The sequence below is a fragment of the Euprymna scolopes genome, chromosome 2, assembly GCF_053919585.1.
Source record: "Euprymna scolopes isolate OS-2025 chromosome 2, ASM5391958v1, whole genome shotgun sequence".
Lineage (NCBI taxonomy): Eukaryota > Metazoa > Mollusca > Cephalopoda > Sepiida > Sepiolidae > Euprymna > Euprymna scolopes.
In genome coordinates this window covers 141,369,093-141,394,745 of record NC_136483.1, presented here as the reverse complement: position 1 = coordinate 141,394,745, position 25,653 = coordinate 141,369,093, and the positions used below count along the sequence as shown (strand labels likewise).

The 25,653-nt window shown below is 33.0% G+C and overlaps 1 protein-coding gene across 1 annotated transcript in view; it reads left to right on the top strand.

The window, feature by feature from the left end:
• LOC145296781 (C-1-tetrahydrofolate synthase, cytoplasmic-like) overlaps window positions 1-25,653 on the top strand; it is a 193,298-nt gene that overhangs the window by 118,776 nt on the left and 48,869 nt on the right. Inside the window, exons 19-22 of the mRNA XM_080142848.1 lie at window positions 3,764-3,945; window positions 7,355-7,455; window positions 14,605-14,782; window positions 15,776-15,883. Coding sequence (XP_079998974.1) covers window positions 3,764-3,945; window positions 7,355-7,455; window positions 14,605-14,782; window positions 15,776-15,883 — 569 coding nt within the window. The remainder of the gene's footprint in view (window positions 1-3,763; window positions 3,946-7,354; window positions 7,456-14,604; window positions 14,783-15,775; window positions 15,884-25,653) is intronic.

The window sequence follows — 25,653 nt, the reverse complement described above, 5'->3', positions numbered from 1 at the left end:
GACTAACTTGACTCCCAACGATTTTTCTGCTCAATTCATTTGGTGATGAGACCCCAATGTGGATTCATCCTTACTTACCATTACTCTCAGGTCTATTTTGAGAATTCCATCTATATGTTAAGTAGAATCTATCATGTAAAAAAGGTAAAGTGGTCAATCATAGTTGAGGCAATCCAAGTCTTCCTTTTCATTAGCTACTGCATCGAGATGCAAGAGAGAGTATCACTCCTTTCCTAGAATTACTCCATCAATTTCTTTTGATCCTTCACAATACTGACTGTTTAGCAAGACATCAAGTACCATTTTTTTAGTCTTTGGTATGACTTAAGCAAGGATTGAACCTAGGTCGCCCAATCCATTAGCAAATGCACTGACCATTATGCTAAATGGGTCAGTATATCCATCATATAAAGATTACATGGGATGCTTGTGCAGATTAGTGATGTTTTAAATCAACGGATTTCAAGTGAAAGCATTATTATTTACGTCCATGTTATGTTGAAATTAGTATAAATTCCAAAATGTGCGAAAAATGATCCAGTAGATGTGCTTATATGTATTTTTATAAAAAACTTTCACAATTATGTTCTGACATTTTGTGTTTAAAAATATCGGACTGTAGTTAAAATCAAGGGAGATAAGTCGGTTTGTCATACAGAAATGGTTGCGCACCTCTTTCACATTAAAGCATACGCTAAAACTTGATAATTCGATAAATTTTATTTTTTACTTGTAATTATTTTCCAATTGGATCATTTTTTGGGATTTATATGTAAGTATTTAATAATATTTTCACACTGAAATACATTTGTTTAAAACATCACTGATCTACACAGAAACAACCTTATTTGGTACTTCTGTAAATTTAACAATAAAAAAGTTTACAGACTATTTTGTGTAGGCAAAATATATAAACAAACGAAAAACATGAAAAAAATATTTTATTTACGAATCTTTTTATAACTTTTATTTCTTATAAAAAAGCATGCTTCCATAAGAGGGTAAAATTAGACAGTAGGTCTGTTTTTAATGTAGAGAAATATTTATTTTAAGAAAGTGAGGATGCGTCGTATTGGATATTTAATTTATAAGCATAATAAAATGTAATCTTTAAAATATATAGTTTTATTTACAGGATAGTTTTGCTATTTTCACATTTTTAATTCAAATTTTTTTCTTGCAAATAAACTGTAAACAAAATTCTTTGTTTAAATAATACAACATTACTTGCTTCCCCATGAAGGTAAGTAAATAGCAAAGTTTTAAATAAAAAAAGTAAATTATAAAAACATTTGTAAATAAAATTATGGGTTTTTAAAATGTTTATTCGTTTATATTTTGCTTACAAAAAAAAAAATTGTGAACTTTTATTTTGTAAAGTTTACAAAATTTAAAAGAATAGTTTTGATTAAAAAAAAAAGTTTTGCATATTATCCCTCTTCGTCTGTTAACAATTTAAAAAATAGTTTTATTTACAACTACATTTTGTTTTATACACACTTTCAATTAATTTAATTGATTTAACTAAATGAAACTGTAAATAAATCTCCCCCCCTTTTTTTTAAAAAAACAAAGTGAAAACTTTTCCTTTTAATAAAAATCTGTGATAAAAGTAAAAAAAAAATTGTGATAAAAATGATGTTTTCTGTTTCTAATTTAATTCAAACGGAATTGAAAGTTAAAAAATCTAGTGTAACTGTAAAGTGTTCTTTTGGTCATTGCTTATTTTGGGATGCTTGAAATCCATATGATTAACTTAAAGGATTTTTTAAAAAACATGTCATTAAAAATATTTAATTCACATGTACAGCATTTTTTCGTTAAGATTATGTACAATGTAAGTTATCTCCCTTGAAAAATTGAAAACCGCTTTAGACTCAGTTGTGATGTTACACATTTCCAATGTAAACCCGACACTAAATTTGAAGAGCGAAGATTGTTTAAAATTGAAGCAAGATTGAATTAAAAAAAAAAACAAACAAACAAACAAAACGAAAAACAGTGAAATTCTTGGCATATTTAATTAAGGATTGAAATGCAGACATTACATGTTTAAACATATTTAAAACAAAAAAAAAATGTTGTTCAAACTTTATCTCATTTTTAAACGTTTTTTTCTTTTATTTTGTTTAAATTTATTTCTTTCATTTCACACAGAATAAAATCTGTTTTTATCTTAAAAATCTTGGAAAACACATCGTGTTGCTCACCGCAAAAGAAAGAAAATATTTGTACGAAACAATGGACTAAAGTGAACGTACTAATTATAAGCTACTAGCAGAAAGATCCTATGTTGCTCAGGATTGAATGCGGATCCCTACTACGTATTTTCTCACTCATAATACCATGTTTCTTTTTCTTTTACAACCTCTCCTTTTATTTTGATTCCTAATATAGTAAAAATAAGCTAAAATGTTGGAAAACTCTGAATATGGCTTAAATTTCATTAAAATCAGATTGACATATTTGGATTACTTAGAGGTGGGAACATATAAATATTCGCCATAAAGAGATTCAAAGCCACTTCCACTGTCTTCCCTTATGAACTTTATACATATATAATATAAGTTTCATAAAAATAAAACATCTGAAAGTTTTAAAGGAGATTCGGCCCCTAATTCCCTTAGGTTAGGAAAGCACTTAGAGATGTTTGACCACTTCCCTTGTCTTCCCCAGAAAATGTTACACATATGATATAAATTTCTTTAAAAAAGAAAGAAGATATATTTGAAGTTTTAAGGGAGTGCACTTAGGGATTCGGAAACATTTCCATTGTTTTCTCTGATAAATTTTACATAAAAATACGCTTTTAGGTTTAGGTTATGTAGATTCTTTAACCTTTCTTTCTATAGGGAACTTGCAAACATCACACACACATACATAGAAGATTTTAAGGAATATGTCGCAAGAATTGTATTATTTTTTATTAATTCAGGCTACAGTTCTTATCTTGAGATTTATTTTCGCAATATTTCGGCTGATGAAACCTCCGACCTTCTTCAGATATATCATGTTGAACTTGAGAATCTTTCCATCAAACTCTGGAATCTGTAAGGAATTTTTTACCCTGTATCGGACACCCGAAAAAAAAGGCAGATTGGACCTAGTAATTCACTCCCGTTTGTCCGTTCATCCATTCGTTTGCTCACACTTTTCTCAACAACCACTCCTTGGATTTAAAAAAATTTTTTACACAAACATTAGTCATGGTGAAAGTAAATTTTTCACTCGTGGAGAACCCCGCATGCTTAGTTTGTTTAATCTCTAAGGGTAGCATGCTCTCGTTCTGTCAGCCATGACCGAGTGGATGTCTTAAGTAATTTGCAATTTTATTCTTACTACTGCTCACACTGAGGATTGAACCTTCAACCTTCAGAAGAATGTCACTTAGAACGGAGTTTTACTTAATACTTGATTCGTTATGCCATATCGATACACCTAAAGAAGGTCAGAGGTTGTATTGACCAAAACGTTGTGTGAATAACGTTTAAGATTATAAAACAATATCTTGAATAAATACAAATAAGAAATTCACATCTAGAAAATTCCGAAACATAATGTCAAGAATTGCTCAGAATTTTCAATTTTTAACTTATTGTTCTAGTTTTGTGGCTTCTTTAATAAATTTGTTCATCAGTAAAATGTAAAATGTGTGCTTGTCAAAATAAGTGTGTGTGTGTGTGTGTGTGTGTGTGTGTGTGTGTGTGTGTGTCTATATGCAGAAAAAGCTTTTAACAATTTCTTATTGTTTTCTAACTTACAGTGACGGAAGCTGGATTCGGAGCTGATATTGGAATGGAAAAATTCTTCAACATCAAGTGTCGGTATTCTGGTTTGACGCCAAATGCTGTTGTCCTTGTGGCAACAGTCCGAGCCTTGAAAATGCATGGCGGAGGTCCGACTGTCACTGCTGGCGTACCCTTACCCAAAGCATATGTCCAGGAGGTGAGTTTATCCCCCCCCCTCCCACGTGGAAATTAAAAAGAATCTTGGCGAAGATTGCTCTCGCTTACAACACTTTGGTAGGGATGCATAAGCTGATTAACAATAAACTAATCACTTCTTAAAGAGAGAAGATATATCCTGGGAGGATGTGCCTGCTAGAAATGTACAGAATCATACCTCCACCTGGCAGAAGCAAGATTACGAACTCAAAAAATGGCCTTGAAGCTGATTTTGCTATTTAAGTACAACAAATTAAGGCATGATGAATGGCTCCTTTTTTTTTTTTTCAACAAAATAAGGCACAGCAAAATAAGCCACAACAAATTAAACCACGACAACTGGCTCCTGTTTTTTTGTTTGTTTTTTGTTTGTGCTAAAAATCTTTCTAAAAAATAAACAAAATTTTTTTTTTCTCCAGACATTGAGGAAAAATTAAAAAAAAAAAAATGAGTCAAACATAAAAAGAAAAAAAATATTCATGTATTTTTTTTAAATCATAAAAAAAAAAAAAAATCCGAAACAAAACAGCATGCCAAAATTAAAATTTGTTGCCTTTTGTTGTTCTTGACATAACAATTCCGGCTTGCACAAATGATGTGCCCAAAAATGACACATATAGAGAATCAGCAGGAACCATATGTTGTGCCTTAATTTGTCGTACCTAAATAGTAAAACCCACTTTGATCCTGTCAGACTGAGTGTTGAGATTTCCTTGATTCGTATGCACAACACCTGCTCAGGCTGTGTCAGGTGTATTGTGTAATTTGTAACAGGATGAAGTCTGTATACAGACAAGTGTCAGTGACTGTCTAAAACCCAGAAGGAACTCTGTTTCAGTAGAAAATGGAATAAAACTTGCAAGAAATCAAATTAATACTTACCTGTATAAGGGCTCCTACTGTCGTTCGGTTGATAAGAAAAAACTTTTCTTTGAATGAAGCAATATTTATTAGTGTCCACTCATAGACTAACAACCAATCAGAACCCAGAGAATGGACTTGCCCATCCAAGCATAATAGAGCATCCCAATATGTTTATAAACCAACTTTTGATTTCGATTTCTTTAGTTCTAGTTCAACCGATGAAACAATTAAATCCATGTAAAACTTTGTCTATTTACAGCCACTTTAAAAAACTTTGTCTATTTACAACCACTGTAAATAATTTTCCTTTTCTTTCTCTGTGCACCTTTAAATGGAACTTTCATGAGTAAAGCTTCTTTTCCAAGAACTATCCGTCTGTGAAACACAATACCACAGGGATACTTCCCAACTGACTACAACATAGTCATTTCCAAATTCACTGTTAAAAAAAATTCTTGCTGAGCCGTCCTCTTAAATAATCAAATTTTGCTCAGTTTCAACTATTGTTACGAAATCCTCAAGGTGTGTCATCATCCACTTGACAAACTTGTCAAATTTTATCCTCGAGTGGCCTTTGGACCCCTATAAATACTGACTCATTAGTATATAAAAAGTGCATAAGCTTATTTTGAGTATTAAATTCATTAGTTCCAGTCCAAAACTATGTAGACGATCTTTGGGGACCAATACCTGCTTTTTTCATTTGCTTTTCCAAACACCTAGAAAATCGACATTTCATATACACTGCCAGCCTTGATCTACCACAGTCATGTCAGTGCTTTATTATTCTAGTGCTGATACTCATATGGTTTGCCTCACAATTTTCACTCACATAGGTTCATCGTTACAGTATTAAAACAGTTAATGAAATACTGGCAGGTTGTCTGTTAGACAAAGTAACAGTAACCTCAAATCTCTACAAAACAGAAACACTCTAGCAACAAGGCATACTGCTACTGAAGCATAAGAGGTTACTGTGATAGGGATCAGATTTATAAAGAGCAATTTGGGTGGGGAGTTGGACAGCAAGATGTTTGTTCACATTACATTTAAAATATTGGATATTACCTGAAAAGACAAAAAGTATGATTTCTGGAGCAAGTAAAATTTCACTAGGAGAGATGTTGTAGAGTGATTACACCCCTCGTGACAATAATGTTGCATCCCTCTGCCTGTTTTACAAGTATTTTAATGGTGGATGCTCTGATGAACTACAAGCCTTTGTACGCCCTTGACGTAAATACCCCCGACAAACTCGACATGCAGCCAAGTCCTACCCCTACTCAGTAGAGATCCCTAAATGTTAGAAGGCCTTTTACTTTAATAGTTTATTTCCCAGAACTGCTAGACCCTGGAACTCCCTTCCGGGTTCATATTTTCCCAACTGTACTGATATGCAGAAGTTCAAGTGTAATGTGAACAGATATCTTGTTGCTTGATTCCCTACATAGTATCCCTGCAACTATTGTCTCCGATAGTAGCCTCCTACATCAAAGTGGCATTGTGCCTTGTTTGGGGTGAAAATGGAATAAAAAAAAAAAATAAATAAATAATGGACTCGGCCTGAAAAAGAAGCTATCAATATTTGTATTTGCTATTTGTGCTAGATGTGAGTGAGAATGAAACATAGGTTTTAGAAATTTATGGAAAACCAAAACGATATATATATATTTATGGAAAACCAAAACGATATATATATATTTTTTTTTTTCTTTAAATAAATTTTATTTACTTTAAAGATATGGGCAAGCTTTCAACCATCATAAATTTTTATTAAAAAACTTTCTTTCTTTTTTTTTTCATTCTTACTTTTTTTAGTGATAATATAAACTCTGTCATGACTTGAGTAGAAGTCCAAAGGGTTTTGATTCAGGATTATGTGAAAGTCTTTTTAAGCATCACTCATGGCTATGCGATATGTTAATGAATAATTTATTAGCACTCTTTTCGTTTCAATTTTGAATATTATTAGAAATTATGCAAAGTCAAAATGATATGCTTTTTCATTAAAATAAATTTTATTTATTAAAGATATGGGCTAGCTTTCAACCATAATAGGTCTTTATCAAATGATTGTAACTTTTATTATTTTATATATCTTTATAAAGCACCATTTGCCCAAACATTGAATATTGTTGGCACATCTAAGCTGGTGTACCAATCACTAATCTCTTCCTCTTAGGCAAAGTCTAATAAGAGTCTCTAATACATTCCACGCCGTCTACCAAGTTGAAGCTCCTGTCCCAACACCATAATATTGCATATTAAGACATAAAAATATGAAAATCATATATCCTATATAATTCATCACTAAACATGTTGATTTAATGAGCATGTCTAAATATCTGTTGCATAACTTAAGAATGACCATATGTGAACCTACAATGAAATCGTATCAATAATATCTGTTCCTGTTTATTTTGATTTGCACTTAAATTTCCAACTATTATTTTATTGATTTTTTTTTTTTTGAGACTCTTCAGAATCTTTAACTTGTTGAGAAATTATATTTTCAACCATTTTTTTTTTCTCTCTTGATTCGTCAGAATATTGAACTTGTCGAGAAAGGCTGCAGCAATTTGAAGAAACAAATTGAGAATGTCTCGTATTTTGGTGTTCCTGTTGTTGTGGCTATAAATACATTCACGTAAGTCAAGCTGATCGGAAAATTTTTTTTAAAAAAGATACTATATCTATTTACTTTGGCACCAACAAAAAAACTGCACACATTTTTTTTTGCTTTAAATCTTATTCAAAGCCGTGGAGTTATTATTTCTATAAAAATTTCATGGTTATTATTTAAGTACAGGATGACCTGTTCTGCCTAAAGTTGCCACTCAAACAATTGTTTATAGGATAAACACGCATCTAAATAGGATAAAGTGAACCTTGGGTTTACTTTCAGTAGCCCTGTAACTCTCGTTTCTTTTGTTTCTGAAAAAAGGGGAAGAATAGCTGTTTTGGAGGTTGAATCTAGCATTTATTGTTGGCTAGTTTTTGACCTTGAAGTATTTGTTTTTGTACATCAAGTAGCTTCATATTATCTGGAGCATTTCCATAAAACCAAAAACTCCGACCATATTTGGTAGAAATGAAATGAGATATTCACCAAGTTTCAGTCGTGAATATCCAACAGTCTTTCTTTAATCACATTTCACATTTCCCTCTGATCATCCATTGTTGCATATTTTATTCAAGAATCGCTCCTCTCAACATGGCCAACCCAACTCGATTAACTGATTTTCAAGTTTTGGTAAACTTAACAGAGTATCAGAGCTGATATTCCGGCTCTGATCCAATCTGACATTGCATATCCACCTGATCATTGCTTCATTATATTGGAAATATGGAAGTGAGGTCTGAGCACTTACCCAGGCCTCATCACCACACAACACAACATAATACACAGTAGCTATACCCCCTTCCCTCTCTGGTAGTAAGAAGGATAGCTCATATTTTTAGGATTGGCAGCATTTTGCAGAACTTACCCTAAGCTGATTTTACCTTCAAGGTAAAATTAAACTTGTAATAATCGCAAGCACTCTACATATCTACAAGATAATAAAAGAAGTTCACTACTATGAGAGAGTCATCATCCAAGTTCATCTCAGTATACAGACTACAGATATTAGATAATTAAATCATATAATTGCTTTAGGTTAATATTTTCCAGAGATGAAGCAACCAATGACTTTTTGACGAGGTTCATACAAGAGTGCTCAGTAGGGCAAGATATACTTTTTATTTGTTTTACATATTTAAAAATAAGTTGACAATATTTAATATAGCTGTAAACAAAGAAGAAGAAAAAAAAAGGAAAAGAGGGAATAAGATATATATATATATATATATATAACAAAACAGAAAAGAAAAAATATATATTCAATGTGGTTAGATATCATTTGACCAACCTCCTGATTAATTTTATGCTGGAAACTTCTTTGCGAATTTTTATTACGAACTCTGCTTTTGTATAGGCAATATCACCTGAAGAGGTCTCTAGTTACTTGTAACTGGCTGATCGAAACATGCTCATGAATGTGTAGCGATATATAAATGCTTATGTAAAACAAATAAAAAATATAAACATATAAATATATAAGTATATATATAAATGTATAAAATTACAAAAATAAATGTTATCATTATATTAAGACCTATCCAGATAATAAAAACCTCAATATACTTGATAGAGCAATAAAAAATGAAAATGAATCATACCAAAAGTAAAAGGCTCCTATTTTTTTCTTAACTCAAAATGTTGAAGAGCTACGTAGACAGGAGTGGTACTATTAAAACATGCAACCTTTTGTGCTCCAGAATTTATTTTTCTATATAGTTACCACCTTTTTCAATGCATTTTTCCCAGGAATTCAATTACGCAGCTCTGCTTCTGACACACAGCCATGGCAGAGGTTGTTTTCTTAGAATTTCATAGCATCAATATCTGCAGCAGAGAGACGAAAGTTTCAGGTTATGAATACACTAGTTCAGTAATCATAACAATACAATTGGCGATCCTCTCTGATCCATTTGGCCGAAATAAAAAAGTAGGACGCATTCCTTTGGAAACACCTTGTAAATTACAATATTTATTAACCCATCAAATATTCAAACAAAAAATTACAATACATTCTGTTATAAATCCTTGTTTAAATATTTGATTTATTAATAAATACTGTAACTTATTCAAATCATTATATTATATATATATACCGATGAAACTAAATGGGAAGTTCTGCAGTTCTACAGCATCTACAACTAATTAAGATACTTTCAATTTAATACCGAAGATTCTTTCTAGAAATCTCAATTAACAAGTTGATTAAAATTCAAGGGAGATAACTCTTTCAAATATGGAATAGTTATCTCCCTTGAATAAAGTAGTTACAGGAGAGAGCATGAGTAAACTCTATGCATGATATGTTGATGATATACTTATTCCAGCCCATAACAATGAACAAATACAAAGACTTAAGGGACTTTTCCAAAATAGGTAAACATTAAGAACAAAATTCTATTCCTCAATGTTTTCATAGACATCTCTAACAATACATTCAACACCTCCAACTACAAAAAACAACTAGCCTAAATTCTTGTCTTCTTAATTTTAAGAGCGAATGTTCTCACCATTTGCAAAATAGCCATCATCAAATACTGACTATACATGCAAAACTAATCTCCTCCACTGAAACAAACATTAATCCTTAAACTAAAAAATATCAAACAAGTTCTTATTAATAATTGATTTCCTAATAATATTGTCAACTAACAAATAAAATCAATGTTTCAGAACAACAAAAAAAAAAATACCACCACAAATCATAATATCATGCATCACATTTGAATTTTATTTACATATTCTATTACAATCATATGAAACCAAACTTTAAATTAGAAGGAAAAGTCACAAAAAAATATTGTACACAGATATATATCCCCAACTGACAACAACAATAAATTTAGACTCATTATTTACTATGAAAATAATTTAAGATTCAAAACCTTGTAGTAAAAAACAATGTCTCGCCAAGCCAAATATCATTAGAAAGAAGCAATTTCATCTCTAAGTTTAGATACTATTTAGGAAATAATTATGTTGGTTACACAACTACTACCATATCCTGTCGTTTCATCATGCATAATGTAGATTCCAGTGCAATTTTTTAACATCTACTAAAAACATAGTTGTTCCCTGATGTTAGACAAATCTTAGTCTGTAACAAAAATAGTACATCATGAAAACAAAATTTGAAAAGCTGAAAATACTTAAAGCCATCGACAAAAAACCCCCAAAACCTAGAATAAACCACATCGCATTTCAAACAAGCTTAAAATGCTTGTTATAAGCCCCACATCCTCTCCTCTTATGTGATCTAGTTACTGATCTCAGAATTTGAGTTTGCCAGTAGTTTGAAGACTACTTAAAACTGTAAACAAAAGCCTTGATACTTTTAACAAGTCTCTTAAAAATCTTATAAAAAAGAACGATAACAAATGGACATCATATATTGAATACCACACCATGTTTCCACATTATATGGCATCCCCAAAACACACAAATCATACTTCCCTGTGCGCTTCATAATACCTGGCATTGGTACTGCCATGCACAAAATTGCACAAGCGATATCCAATAACTTAATGGCACTATCAACACTTCCCACATTAAGAACTCTTGAGAATTAAACAATAAAATAAAGAAACATTAATGTACAAAGCAAAACCATACACAGCTTAGATATAACCTCATTATACACTAATGTCCCCATTAAAAAATGTTTAAATTTACTCCATGCACACCTAAAAAATCAACGTTAACTTACCGTTTCCTCCCAATACATTCATAAAAATTATTAGACTTGACTTATTTTCAATTGAATAATAATTTCTACAACCAAAATTTAGGTCTCCCTCTGGGTAACCCTCTTCGTAGTGTACCAGCTTACCTATTCTTGGAATTCCTAGAATCTGGCCTATTCAAGTTTAGATATATTCAGATATATTGATGGTATTTTAATTTTTTTTCCTTAAATCGCACACGTAAAGAATATTAAAAACAAAATAGACACAGTCGAACCCACCACAAAGTTTACAGAACAATCATTTTTCAAGACATACTTAGAATAAAATCCAACAATAAACTATCGTTCAAAGTTCACAGCAAAACTACACACAAAAATAATTACATACATTACCTTTCACACCATGATAACAAAATAAAAACAGGCGTGATAGTTGGTATCTTCCCATGTGCATTCAGAATTTGTAGTCCGTAATATCTAAACAAAGAATTCAAATACCTCACAACAACTTTGAAAACATTGCAATATCCCACATATTTTATATTAAATGCAAAGAAAAAAGCCACACAAATATTTTCCAGAAACGATAAGCAAAAATCATGTACACCAGACATTTCAGTGCTTGTCTGGTCTATGGTCCCCCTCGCCAAACTTTCACGACAAACACTCGTCTAGCAGAAACCACTATCAATAATTTCACCCACTTTTTATCTGCACCTAAACCTAAACATAGATTCTATGAACAAAGCTTCTTTCTAAGAACGGCACGCCTGTGGAACTGTCTTTCGTTTGCCTTCTTTCCAGCTGACTGCAATATAGTGGTCTTCAAGTCCAACGTAAACAAGTTCTTGATGAGCCGTTTCTCTTAAGCAATCCAATTTACCAAAGTTACACTTCTAACGATTACTATGATATTGTCCCTTTGACTACAGTACACTCTTTAACCCTTATCCTCAAGTGGCATCTGGGCCTTGATAAGTGGTGACTCCTTTTAAAAAAAAAATATTCTCTCATAAACAGACATCTTATCCATGCCAATAATACAATAATTTGCAATACTCTGAACAAACTAGGAATTCTAATAATACAAACCACATCACAAACTATAAAACAAACATAAAATTTTTTTTCCAAAACAAACCCACATCTAATCTAGGTATATATATACTGTCCCATGCCATAATTGCCATCAAATTGGTGAAACTCTATGTAGACTAGAGAAAATGCTTATTGAATCTAAACCATAAAAAATGTAGCAATTCCTTGAATGCATTATTCTCTCATTCATTGGTGCATGATCATTCTTTAAACGTCAAACAAGCTAAACTCGTCAAATTGATTTTAAATAAATTTCAACAAAGACTTCTTGAATGAGCACTTATTGCAAATTCAAGCACAATTAAACAACGTGGAGGTTTCTATTTTACAATTTATTTTCTTTAATCAGTAAACTTATATTAAAAGAATAAAACTGAAATTTAGACATAGCAAAAAATAATACCTATAATAATTAATACATATAATCAATCAATAATAATTAAAATTAGCAGGACCTGTGGAAATTCCTCAGGGGACTCATTCATATGTAATATATTGATTTTGCCATTCTGTAAATGTTCACTGTAAATGGAGACGTTCTGATATTATTGTAGCTATTTTGTAAAAACTGCAAAAGTATTTATCTAAGCTAGCACAAACGCCTGGCAAAGCCCGGTTATAAAGTATGCTTAAATATGCTATTTTAATTCTTGCAGATTTTGTATATATTATTACAGATTTAATGTTCTATCGATTTTTATATATCATAAAGTTGCAATTTCAAAAATTAAAAAAAAAGAACATATCCATATGACTTGGGTGCATTAGCTTGAATCGAAACCGAAATAAAAACTTATGAAAAAAATGTATGTATATATATATATATATATAATTTGAATTCTTTCAGCTGTAATAAAACCAAAGCTTATGAAGAATTCTTGATAAAATTATTTATAAAAAAAAAATTACTAGAGTGCCATCAGTTATAACCAAAACTGAAACTTATGAAGAAATCTTGGTAAAATTATTTATGACAAGAAATGGAAATACATAACAATTAAACGACCTGGATATAAGCGTGACACAGAAAATAACACGCATGCTATCGTATTAATATATAAATAAAGAAACAATTATTTTATTTATATTATGCATCCTATATTTGAATTATAACGGCTATATTCATTCCTAAAAGAATAGAAATTGCATCATATATTTTTTAAATATATAATGGCCATGTGATGTTAAAAATATTTCACTCACTCCATGCCACAATGCTATATACATTTTGAATGCTAATAACTATTTTGTTCTGAAATAAAACAACGACATCCCTTTTACAATACGAACACAAGTATATTTTCATATATTGTACTAGTATTTTATTTTCTTTAAATTAATCATCCTGAGAAAGTTTTGAAATAAAGACGAAACGTCAATGAATTTGGTTTTTTGATTTTTTTTTTTGTCTCTCATATATGTGTGTATATATATAAAGAAGTTGTTTTTGAGGACTATGACAATGCAGTTTAGTAGAAAAGCACTAAAAGACATGGTAAATAAATGACAATATGGAAAGATTTCAATAATTTTCAATTATTTATTTATCAACATGATTTGTTGAATCAGGATGATATTGATAGTGTTATGGTCTTCTCGCCAGATCACCAAAGTTAGGCAACATTGAGCCTGGCCAGTACCAGATAAGTGACCATTTGAGAAGGTTAGTCACAGTATGTACTGCGCAGAGTCGTAGAAATTTCCAAGTTGGTATCTGGAGGCGCATTAATTCACTGAGAGAAATGCACCTCCAGTCTTCGTTAAGACATGCATCTAGGAAAAGGAAACTCTGATGCAAAAACTTGTGATCTACTGTGTACTCTGTCCTGTGGCAGTTATCTGCACTGATGGAGGTTAGCAGTATTACCAAAAAGTGTGGATGGTTCTACACAAAGCCTTCACCACTATAAACAAATCATCTGTGTGGATTTCTGAGAGTTGTTGTGACGAAACCTCATACGTCGAATTCGACAGGAAAGTCCATGGTCTTTGAATTTTCAAAGTAAATCTCCTCTTCAGAAAGAAAATAAAAAATATGTATAATACATGATTATTATACATATTTTTTAAAAGACTAAACTATGGACTTAAAACCCCCACTATATCTGGGTGAGCATTAAATTTTTTAAGTACTTTATTCTCAGCTAGGAACCCCATATAAAGAGACACTCACTTTTCTAAAAAAAAAAAAATCAAATTTTTGGTGGTTAAGATTTTAAACCAGATATATTTCCCCACTTCTTGGCTAGTCTCTGTACTCTTTGTTAAATATCTCTTGCACAATAAGTCTTGCATTCACATTTATTGCAACTATGCAACCCTCTAACCATGCAGCAACACGCATGTTTATGCTTTGTTGATTCTGTCAAAATTTTTTTTTTTTTACTTCTTAGGACTGATACAGAAAATGAACTGAAGCTGGTCCAGAAGATTGCCTGCGAGAGCGGTGCCTTTGATGCCGTCATTTGTCACCATTGGGCTAAAGGTGGAAAAGGAGCCCACGATCTGGCTGTGGCTGTTGAGAAAGCCACAGAGGAGAAGAGTGACTTCAAGTTTCTATACGATTTGAAGGTAAATGTCTATTCACACAGAAAACTTTCATTATTATCTAAACATATGTATCTAGTTTGCGTGTAACATTATGTGTTATATGGAAAGACAATTTATAGATGGCGGTTATAGTCAGCTAACATACTTCCTAATTTCCGTCATAACGCTACCAGAAGCAAATCAGTATTTATTTTTTAATAATTATTGAAAACACTTTTTGCACTCTGTTATTTATTTATTTATTTATTTTAAAGAATACATTTTTGAAAGAAAACACTTAAAAAATATTTTAAAAACTATTTTGGGAATTGGATGCATTCTTTTTATGATGTTTGAAATTTTGTTATTTTGATCTCAATAATTTTATTTTTATACTTTCATAAACATACTTTCATGTATTTACTATATAAATTTATATAAAAAACTTATTTTTAAAATTAAGACTTATAAGATTTATAATTTCATAAACATATTTCTTATAAAATTTCAAATAAAATAAAAACTTATTTTTTAAATTTAAATTTGAGAAATCCTATGAAAATAGAGTATGTAGCCTATAAAAATAGAGAGTTGATGAGCTATAAATATTTTGTTTACCCCACTCCAGGAGATTAGACCCAAGATCAGGTGCAGCTTCAAAAAGCCAATGTACAAGGATTACCTCCTTACATCAAGTGGCTTCATACCCTGTCTGGAGCGATTTTTACAAAGAAAAAAAAAAAAAACATTTGGTACATCACATTTTGGAAGAGCACCAAAATGTGTATGAATTTAAATCTAACAGGTTTTTAAGTATTAATTTCTTTGTTTACTTCTGTTTCTTATATGTATGACCAAGAAAACAGTACACACAATATGGCAGCCATGTGTTGAAGGAGAGACACCAGCACATACGTCATTATAAAATCATAAAAACTACTATTATAAAAAATACATAAGATATCCATGTTTTATAAAACAAAATTATTTATTTTATTTAAAGCATATTTTTACCAATCATTTTTTTTATTCCAGCTCCCCATTGAAGATAAAATTCGAATCATTGCCCAAAAGATTTACGGTGCTGATGATATTGAAATTTCTCCTGAAGCCCAAGAAAGAATTGCCAGGTATAAAAACCAGGTAAGTAAATAGATTTTCCTGCTTCCTTTTTTTTTTTTTTTTTTTCATTAAGCAATAATGTAAACATGTTTAATTCATGCATGTGAATGGTGTATGTTGCAATGGCAGATGTTTGGCCAAAGGTGGGGAGGCGCAGAGAGCTTAAAATAGCTCTGGCCAGAGTCAGACCACCCAAGAGATATTCTTTTTGTTTGAAAAAGTAAGTGCCTCACCTGCTGGTATCGACCTTTGTGAGAAAAGTCATTGTCATAGATGAGCTCAAGATGAAATCTCTATAAATAGAGAAAGTCTTAGATATTATCTTTTACGTATGTCTGGAGCAGCCAACCTTGAAATAAACGAACATTGATCACTAATAAAGGGTCAGAACCAACCAAGGTGAAAAGATCCCAGGAGAATGGAAGGAAAGGCAGTCATAGCCTCTTCCCTCTCCCTGGAAGAGGAGGAGGATAACTGGAAGTTGAATGTTTGAAGTGCAAGGTGGTTTTTGAAAGAGCTACCAAACATTTCAGCCAGTATGCCTCTCTGGGCCAGGTGACTCCTTTTGAGGCTCTCAGTAAATGATGGTGTAAATGTGATGTGATTTTTTGGTATTAGTCGGATAGACATCTCATTCTGCAGGCCTACCATTCAACCTTGGTGAAGTGAGTGCTGCTTATCTAAAATAATAAACATACATATGCATATATATATATATATATATATATATGGACATATGCTTTTCGAACTGATATGCTATTAGATATGTCGCACACATGCATACAAACATATCTCAGTTACACACCGGTTATCTGCCTTTGTCGTGATTTCTGATTTGTCCAACAAGTGGCATTCTCTACTTCCTGTTTCACTTTCTTTACCTGTGTCTGCTCTCTATCTCTCTCTCTCTCTTTCATTTGAATTGTCCATGTAAGCACACGTTCAAATACTTACGTTTAGGATAATACGAAGGTACATTCTTTTTTCAAGGTAAGAATGACTACACATGTTTATATTAACTAACTCTCATGTACACCTACACACACATACGCAATGAACATTCTAACTTCATACGCGCATACACAATGAACATTCTAACTTCATACACGCATACACAATGAACTTATGAGCGCAACAAACACTTTCAACTTCATACATGCTCATTTGTATACGTTTATATGTCACAAGCATTACACGTTAAGACACACACAAGCATGTACACAATACATTCTCTTATTGTCCTTACGTATTTCAAGTTAAATAAAACATCTTATTTTTATATATTGTAACTCCATTTTAACATTCTCTCTTTTAATGTTCCTTTTCTTCAAATTTACTCAATGAACTTGGTCTTTATTTTGTTGACTAGCGAGGGGTATCCGGCGTTGCCCAGGTGTTTGGAGGTGTGTGTGGAAACTCCGGGGGGGGGGGGTAAAAAATGTTTTGGTAGGTAAGTATGAGGATCGAACCCGAACCCTTGAGGCAAAGTTGTAAATTAAAGTGTGAAAAAAAAAAAAACGTGCGACGTTAACCATTGCCCAACCGCGAGATGCTAATGGAAACACGTTTGAATTTATTTAATTACTTGGATTTGGCAGGTGCCCGTTTTAATGAGTTAATGAGGTCAAGTTTGACTGTGGGATAGTATTTCATTTACTGCGGAACGCTTTTTTAAATTTTTATTTTCCCAAGATGTTATAAGGAAAAAGACTAACCCACATGCGGCGAGCGACAAATGTTGAATATTTATCTTCCCGAAATCGATCAAATTAAATAGACAGGCGAGCTTCGTTGTTAACTCTGAGATATTACGATTTATATGTGATATAAAAAGTTTTAAGAAGTTGTTAGGCGACCGACCGCTTCTCTGAAAAAAGCCTTTCTTGGACATACACAAAAAGCAAACGTTTTCGCTTTTATATATATAGATTGTTTTTTTGGGAACACACAAAACGCATACTGCAACATATTTGAGTCTTTCTTGCTTTTTTGTATCCATGCATTATGGATGACGTCAGGAAAGCATCGTGCACGTCAGAAAAGCATGATGACATCCATTAAAAGGAGGAGGTGGAAGAGATTGTTTATGACATCACAAAAGGAAGACATCATCAGTTACAACAAAGAAAGAGAGAGAGCAGAGGAAGATATCCTTCATGACATGATTAAAAGGTGATTAGTTAAGAGAAATAGTGGTAGGAGTGTCTAAAGAAAGAGAGAGGGGAGAGATAAAAAAGCGAAGGCAGAGAGGGAGAGGAAAGAGAAAGGAAGATGGCAAGGAGAAAGAGAATGATAGAAAAAGAGAGAGGGAGGACAAGTATTATCAGAAAAACAATGTAGATAATCATTTGAAAATTTATGACGTCATAAATAATAAATGTTAACTCTTGACAACTTTATAGATTGACAAGACTACTTGTGACCTGTTCACTTTTTAATGATGACCAATATGTATTTGTAGACAGATAAATATAAATCTATCCTATCACATAAAAGTTAGCAAGTAAAAAAAAAAAAAACTTGCCTTTTTCTCAGCTGGGAAGAAACTTTCAAGTGGTTAGTGGAAACAAAAAAATAAATAGCAAGTCAGACAACATCCTGCCACCTAAAAAGAACTTGGGATGAAATCTTTCATTTTAAATAAAATGTCAACGGTGGATGCTTGTTTTCTTTTTTTTTTTTTTTTTTTTTTTTTTTGAGGTCCTTAGAAATGATATAGACGTAATTCTTTGATTTTATATGAATTTTAGTGCAAACACTGGCGAAGCATATTTTTATCAATCATTTTTGATGAAGAATATACATTAGTATTGTAAGTAGCAAGTCGAACAACCTCCATCACTAGAAAAGAATTCAGAAAGTAATCTTCCACAACAATGGATGTTGTCTTCTCTTTAGGTCATCAGAAATGATATTAATAATAATATTATTATTCATATATGAAAAAACTAAATTACTAATGCAACTCTATGATTTTACATGAATATTTTGGAGAGTTACAAAGTTTTATTATGGTTATAAACAAACCATATTTATTTTGATTCATAATGAATTAAAAGGTAAAAAGAAGTAAAAAGACTGAAAGGGCTAACTAACCGATATCAAATTCACTCAATAGAGTTAAATTGAGGTTAGGATTATGATTAAAAGAAACAGTATGATGGAATGGAGATTATAGTGAGGGAAATGAATAGAATCAAATAGAAACCACATCAAGTCCATGGAGATTTTCTTTTAATTGACAAAGAGAACGTTTTAAAGATTTAAGATAAATAGTTCTAGAATCTTCAAGTGATAGAGCAAGTGGAGAATAAGTTGACACTAAAATTGGAGACACAGGTATGGTTATTTATAAGGTGCTCAGTGATCGACAAACTGTAGGTATTATTCAAAACATTTGATGGAAAACAATTTGCATAGCAAATTTTTGTTGGAATGTGTTGTTTGACCCAGATGTTTAATCTTTGTGACATCCTCCCAATGTAATGCAATCTGCACTACATTTAAATAAATAATAGAATTACTATGGTGTGGTAATGGTGGGGGGAGAACATTTTTTTTGAATTAACACCAAAATAGGCCTGGTCAAAGAAACAACTTGCGTATTTAATGCAAAATAATATTGTTTCGCAAAGAGATTTGTTTGAAAAAGCTATTACTTATATTACCTAGCCAATATTCATATTTATATGAATATTAATGTCAACACTGGCGAAACATTTTTTGTTTTACTTTCATTTTTGAAGAAGGGTGTGAATTAGTTTATTATAATTGTCTCTATTTTTTGCCATATACTTACTGTTGTGGTCCTGTACAGATCCAGACGAAGAACACAAATGAAGTGTGTGGCTATATGTCAGTCCGACTGCCACAGATGCAAGACTCTAGCATAATTTATGTGCTAATGCTGAGAGACATATTCTCCTGTTCTTTATTCTGAGTGGTCGGCATTGCCCGGATGTTTGAAGATGTGTGTTGAGCAAAAAAAAAAAAAAGTTGTAGTAGGCAGGCAGGCTCAAACCCGTACCACGAAGGAGGAAAAGAACATGAAAAAAAACGTGATGTCTTTGCTGTGGCGCCCACTGCCAAACCAGAAGTGACGCAAGTTTAAAGTAAGGCCAGACAATCGAAAAGAGGGGATGACTTTCGAAAATATCGGAAAAAAAAGCGACCCCTCCCTGTAGAAACGTGCGAGGGTGAAGGAATTAATGTTTTTGGCCAATTTTTCGATATTTGTCGTCCGAAGGGTCGAGCTTCAAAATGATACCAATCCTGTGAAAATCCGTCACTTTGTCAAAAGTTTTAGGCAGAAATACAAGCATACATACATACATACATACATTTAAACAGATAGGTGAGATTTATATTACAGATGGAAGAGTTCATTATTACTCATAGGGTGGACACACCGCAACATTTACCTAGTAAGATCTAAAGACAATCTCGACTATCACCAGCACAGCATAGATCTTCTCCCAAACTCTAGAGGTCGCATTCTTTTCTTTTGAATAAATATTTTCATTAATGATATTATAAACTTAACATTGTTTCCATCATTACTCCCACTCCCAGCCCCCACCCTGTCAACCTTGCTTTAAATTAAAATTATATTGCTTTGGTGTGCACATGCATTAACTGTCCCATCACAAACAAACAATGAGGTTAAATGATGGTTCGGTCAGCAAGAATTAGTGTAAATGATCACGTTGAGCATATGCGTTGGGGTGTTGGGAGCTAAATGAGGTTGAATGCTGGTTGTGTCAGCAAAAACAATTGCGTCAAGCATATGCGTTGGGGTGTTGATAATCTAATCGGACAGTGGTGCAGCAGAGGAGCATGTACTGAACAAGACAAAATGAGAGTACGCTGCAGTCGAAAGGTCAACAGTGATCCTTTTAAGCCAAAAGAAAGATCCAGTGATCCAGTTTGAACTCATTTCTCTCTGATAGGTTCATAAGAGTAGTGGTTGATGGGCAGAAATCAGAGGCCCAAAGTATTAATGCTGGAGTCCTCCAGGGGTCCATCCTGGGCCCAACTCTCTTCCTGATCTACATCAATGATCTCCCTAAACACATACTTAAATCATTCGTTGACATCTATGCTGATGACACGACCATCTATGGCAACACATCAAAGGCCGTGAATGACAAAGTTCTCTCTTATTCTTTCTCCTCTGATCTTGAGCGCGTGATACAATGGGGGAAGAGGTGGCTGGTCATTTTAATGCATCCAAAACCAAGCTTCTATCTTTACATCATCAATGCTCTGATCCCCATCTGGCATCAATTGAAATGGATGGCTCTCGTCTTGGAGAGGCTCCATGTTTTGACAAATTTCTGGGTTTGACCTTTACTTCTGATCTGAAATGGAACATGTACATCAAATCTGTTGCCAGGGATGCTGGGAAAATGGTGGGATCCTTCTACCACTCCAGAAGATATCTCACTACTAATGCAATTCTTTATCTGTATAAAAGCCAAGTACGTTCAAGGATGGAGTACTGCTGCCACATCTGGGCAGGAACTGCTAAAAACAGCCTATCCTGCCTTGACAGAGTACAAAATAGACTTCGTGGTTTAGTGGGGGATGCCCTTTTCTCTCCCCTGCAATCTCTTTCCCACAGAAGAGACGTTGCGAGCCTGTCTTTGTTTTATCGTTATTTCCATGGCAGGTGCTCGTCTGAGCTCCAATCCCTCGTCCCCCCTTGCCAATCTTTCACGAGAAACACCTGTCTGGGTGAAACTACTGTCAATAATTTTCCCCACTCTCTATCTGTGCCTAAATCCAAACGTAGATTCCATGAGCAAAGCTTCTTTCTTAGAACTGCACGCCAGTGGAACTCTCTACCGCTTGCCTGTTTCCCACCTGACTACAACTTGGATGTCTTCAAGTCCAATATAAACAAACTCTTGACAAACCACCCCCTTAAGTAAGACACTATCAAAACCCCCAATACTAATGATTACTACATTATTATCTCATTGATTACTGTACACGCAATAACCCTTATCCCTGAGTGGCCTTCGGGCCTTGATAAGTGGTGACCTCCATGTAAAAAAAAAAACAAAATAACACTCAGTGGCTGCACATCTAGACAACATGATATTAATGCAGGTGGGTCCCAGAGGTGGATCCTTGTTCTTTTATTATTCCTAATTTTCATAAACAACCTTTCTGTTAATACTGTGCTCTATCCTTGACATTCTGGCAAAACAGAATGTACACATATCCAAGGAAACGGTTGACTCCTTAGAAAATGACCCCCCCCCCTCTCCGTCCGTTGTTAAGTGGGACCAAAAATGGAAGGTTTATGTTTCATGCGCCAAAGCTCCTTTAACAAATGTAAGAAACCATTTTTAACAACATTACATAACTTATAGCACCGTGCCTGAAGATTCAACATTTAAACTCTTTGGCCTAACATTCACAGTTAACATAAATTGAAATAAATACATAGAAGATACTGCCAAGTCTGTTGCAGCAAAAGTCACCAGAAATCTAAATAACTGATGTAGAAAGTAAACCATTGGTTTACTTTTGACAGCCTTTATTTTGTCCTTTAGTCCTCATGTTGAATAAAGGCTGTGTGTACTGAGAGTCCTGAGAATGCAGGATGACAAGCAAAATGTCAAAACAAAAGTAATAATTGGAATTTCAAGAAGTCATTAAATAAAAATAATAACCGAAATGTCAAAAGGCCATTTGGATAAACAAAGGAATGAAGCTGATGCCCATTAAACATACCGAATCGATTGTTAAAAGATCACAGGCAATTACATAAAAGCAGTGTGAATTGAGTTGAATTTAGTTTTTGTTTTGACCAGCTGAGCCAGTCAGTGAATTCCAGAGTGCGCCTCTTCTTCCCACCAAAACCCACTATTTTCTTTCTTGATAAGATGCATTGTCATTCGCCACCAAAACCACAATAAAGCTCTTGTATATTTTTATAAACCAAGGTGTTGTTATTCTTCCGAGTACAGCATAATACAATGCTCACGTCTTATGAGCGACTTTTCTGACAAAGGGAGAAGAATTGGTGTTTTGTGTCAGCATCTATCCTTATAACACTTATCGTTGGCAAGTTTTTGATGTTGAAGTGGTATTTCATTTTTGTTTTAATTCCTTACATCAAATTGCTTCATGCCTTGTCTGGAGTGTTTTCAATTAACAAAATACTATGATTCTATATGACTAGTAATGCGAACACTGGTGAAGCATACTTTTCTTTTATGGTCGTTTTTTATGAAGGGTGTGAATTAGTTTATTATAATTGTCCAGGCTCATTGTCCATATACTTATCTAGTAAGACCTAATGATGGTCCATCACAGCATAGGGCTGCTCCCAAACGCTAGAGATCTCATTCTTTTCTTTTGAAGAGATTTTTTTATTAACGATATCATATACTTAACATTGTTTCCATTGTTTTCTTCAACGCTCAACCTCCACCCTGCCAACCTGGCTTTAAATTACTGTATATTGCTTTGGTGTGCAGATGTATTAACTGTCCCTGCACAAACAAATAATGGGGTTAAATAATGGTTGGGTCAGCAAGAATTAGTGCAAATGATCATGTTGAGCATATTCGTTGGGGTGTCGGGAGCTAATCAGATGGTGATGTAACGAAGGAACAGCATGAACCAATTGAGACGAAATGATCACTGCAGCGGAAAGGTTGACAGTGACTCTGTGGGTAGTGAGGGAATGTGCTGTAGGTTGACAAGGATGGTTATTTTGTTTGTTGTCAGTTGGTGCAGTGTGGGTTACACATGTGCATTTTACCATGCAAGCCTGTTTGGATTTTGTTCATGACTTTTTTTTTTCTCTCACTTTTTCGAGGAACAAGCGAGGATCTGCAAATATAGCTAAAAATGTGTTTACCTACACTCTTGTTGGTTTTCAGCGCATTTCAGTTTAAACACCTGTTTACATAATTACATAACTGTACAAACACGATTTGCTTCACCCACCCCTACCTAATGAAGAGGAGAAAAGGGTTCAGACCAAAAAAAAAAAAAAATTAGAAGCTCTATTTCAGTTCTAATCACCTTAGTGTAACACTCATTCTATCTTTCATTTTGCTGGTTAATTGTTTAACATCTTCACAGTAGATATGATTCTATAAAATAAATATTTATTAGGTACGTTTGAAGCCAAAACAAGGCATTATTACAAAAGTAAACAGATATTTATTTTGTTTGAAATTTATATTGAAATTTATATTGAAATTTATAAATATATTTCGAAGATACACTTTATCATCAGTATATCTTTTTTTCTATCTTTTCTTTTTTTGCCATGTTGTTGTTGGAGCATAGAATCAGTAGAAGTCCGTTTGTTGTTTTTACGGTAATCTTTTCAAATGTCGGAAAGGTGTGTTGGTCACGTGAAGTCACGTTTCTAATACGTATTTATTTTATTCAAACTCAACCAACTCCTCTATCAATGAACACAAACCTTAATATGATTCTATGTTTAAACTTTGAACTTGGTGTCTATTCCTTGTGTTTATGATGAAACCTGATATCAATTAAAACCCATATCATCTCAGAAACGATTGTACACAAAATTGTTGTTTATGATGAATTCTTGAAGCATACATAATGCTTATTTCAAAAATTTCATTGAATCACCTTTTTATATATAATACATATATATATATATATATATATATATGAGAAATTAAAAAATTTAACGGTTTAAAGTCAAACAGAAGCAGCATCTTTTTCAATAAATAAATACTGTATATTTCGGCATATAAAGACAACCCTTAAAATTAAAAAATCATCTTAAAAAAAAACAATTTTTCACAAGATACCGGATGTTGCAAACAAGGCTACAAGGTTTTGTGATTTAGCAGTCGTCTGGTACAAGCGATATATAGCTTTATGAAAATTTGCTCCAATTTTGTATTCATCTTATCTGATGAGCACCTTATATGCCGAAATATATGGTATGTTTATTTATTGAAAAAGATTCTGCACTTGTTTGGCTATAGAAACAAAATTTTTCAAATAAATGCCAAAAGTGGCTTATTACCTTCATTTATATGTAAATAGATGGGAACAAGTGATTTTTTTCAAAACGGGTCAAAATTGGAGGGTCGCTGGCCCCAAACGTGATTTGACCGCGTCAACGTGTGAAAATGGCCCAAATTTCGCCCCCGAACACACTTAATCATTTATTGAAAGCCACAGGGTGTATTTTTTGACTATAAATGCATTTGTATCATTAAATCTAACATTCCCATTGGCTATCCCACAAGTATAGGGCTTTTTAGGGTATCTCAGAGTCCAAAATGAGTCAAAATTACCCCAAAATTAGCCAAAAATGGTCGGAAATCACGGATTTTCCAAAATGCACCTCCCAAGCCACACAGGGTGCAATTTTTGACCATAAATGGCTCTATATCATTAAATCTAACATTCTCACTGGCTATCCCACCTATATAGGGCTTTTCAAGGTATCTTAAGGGTCCAAAATGGGTAAAATTTACCCAAAAATTAGCCAAAAATAAATGAAAATCACAGATAATCCCCAAAATGCAGGTATTATATCTCATCGGGCTCCTATAAACACTCCTGTATGGCTTTTTACAGTTGGAAGACTGAAATAACCACCCTGTTATCTTATCCATTTGTATTTAGGGTATTTAGAGATTTTTGGGGGATGTAAAAAGGGTCAAAACAATCCAAAAATGACAAAATTACGCTTTACGGTACATAACATATGAATTATTAGTTCATTCATCAATGATACTTTTTAGAAACATCATAACTTTACTACATCAACT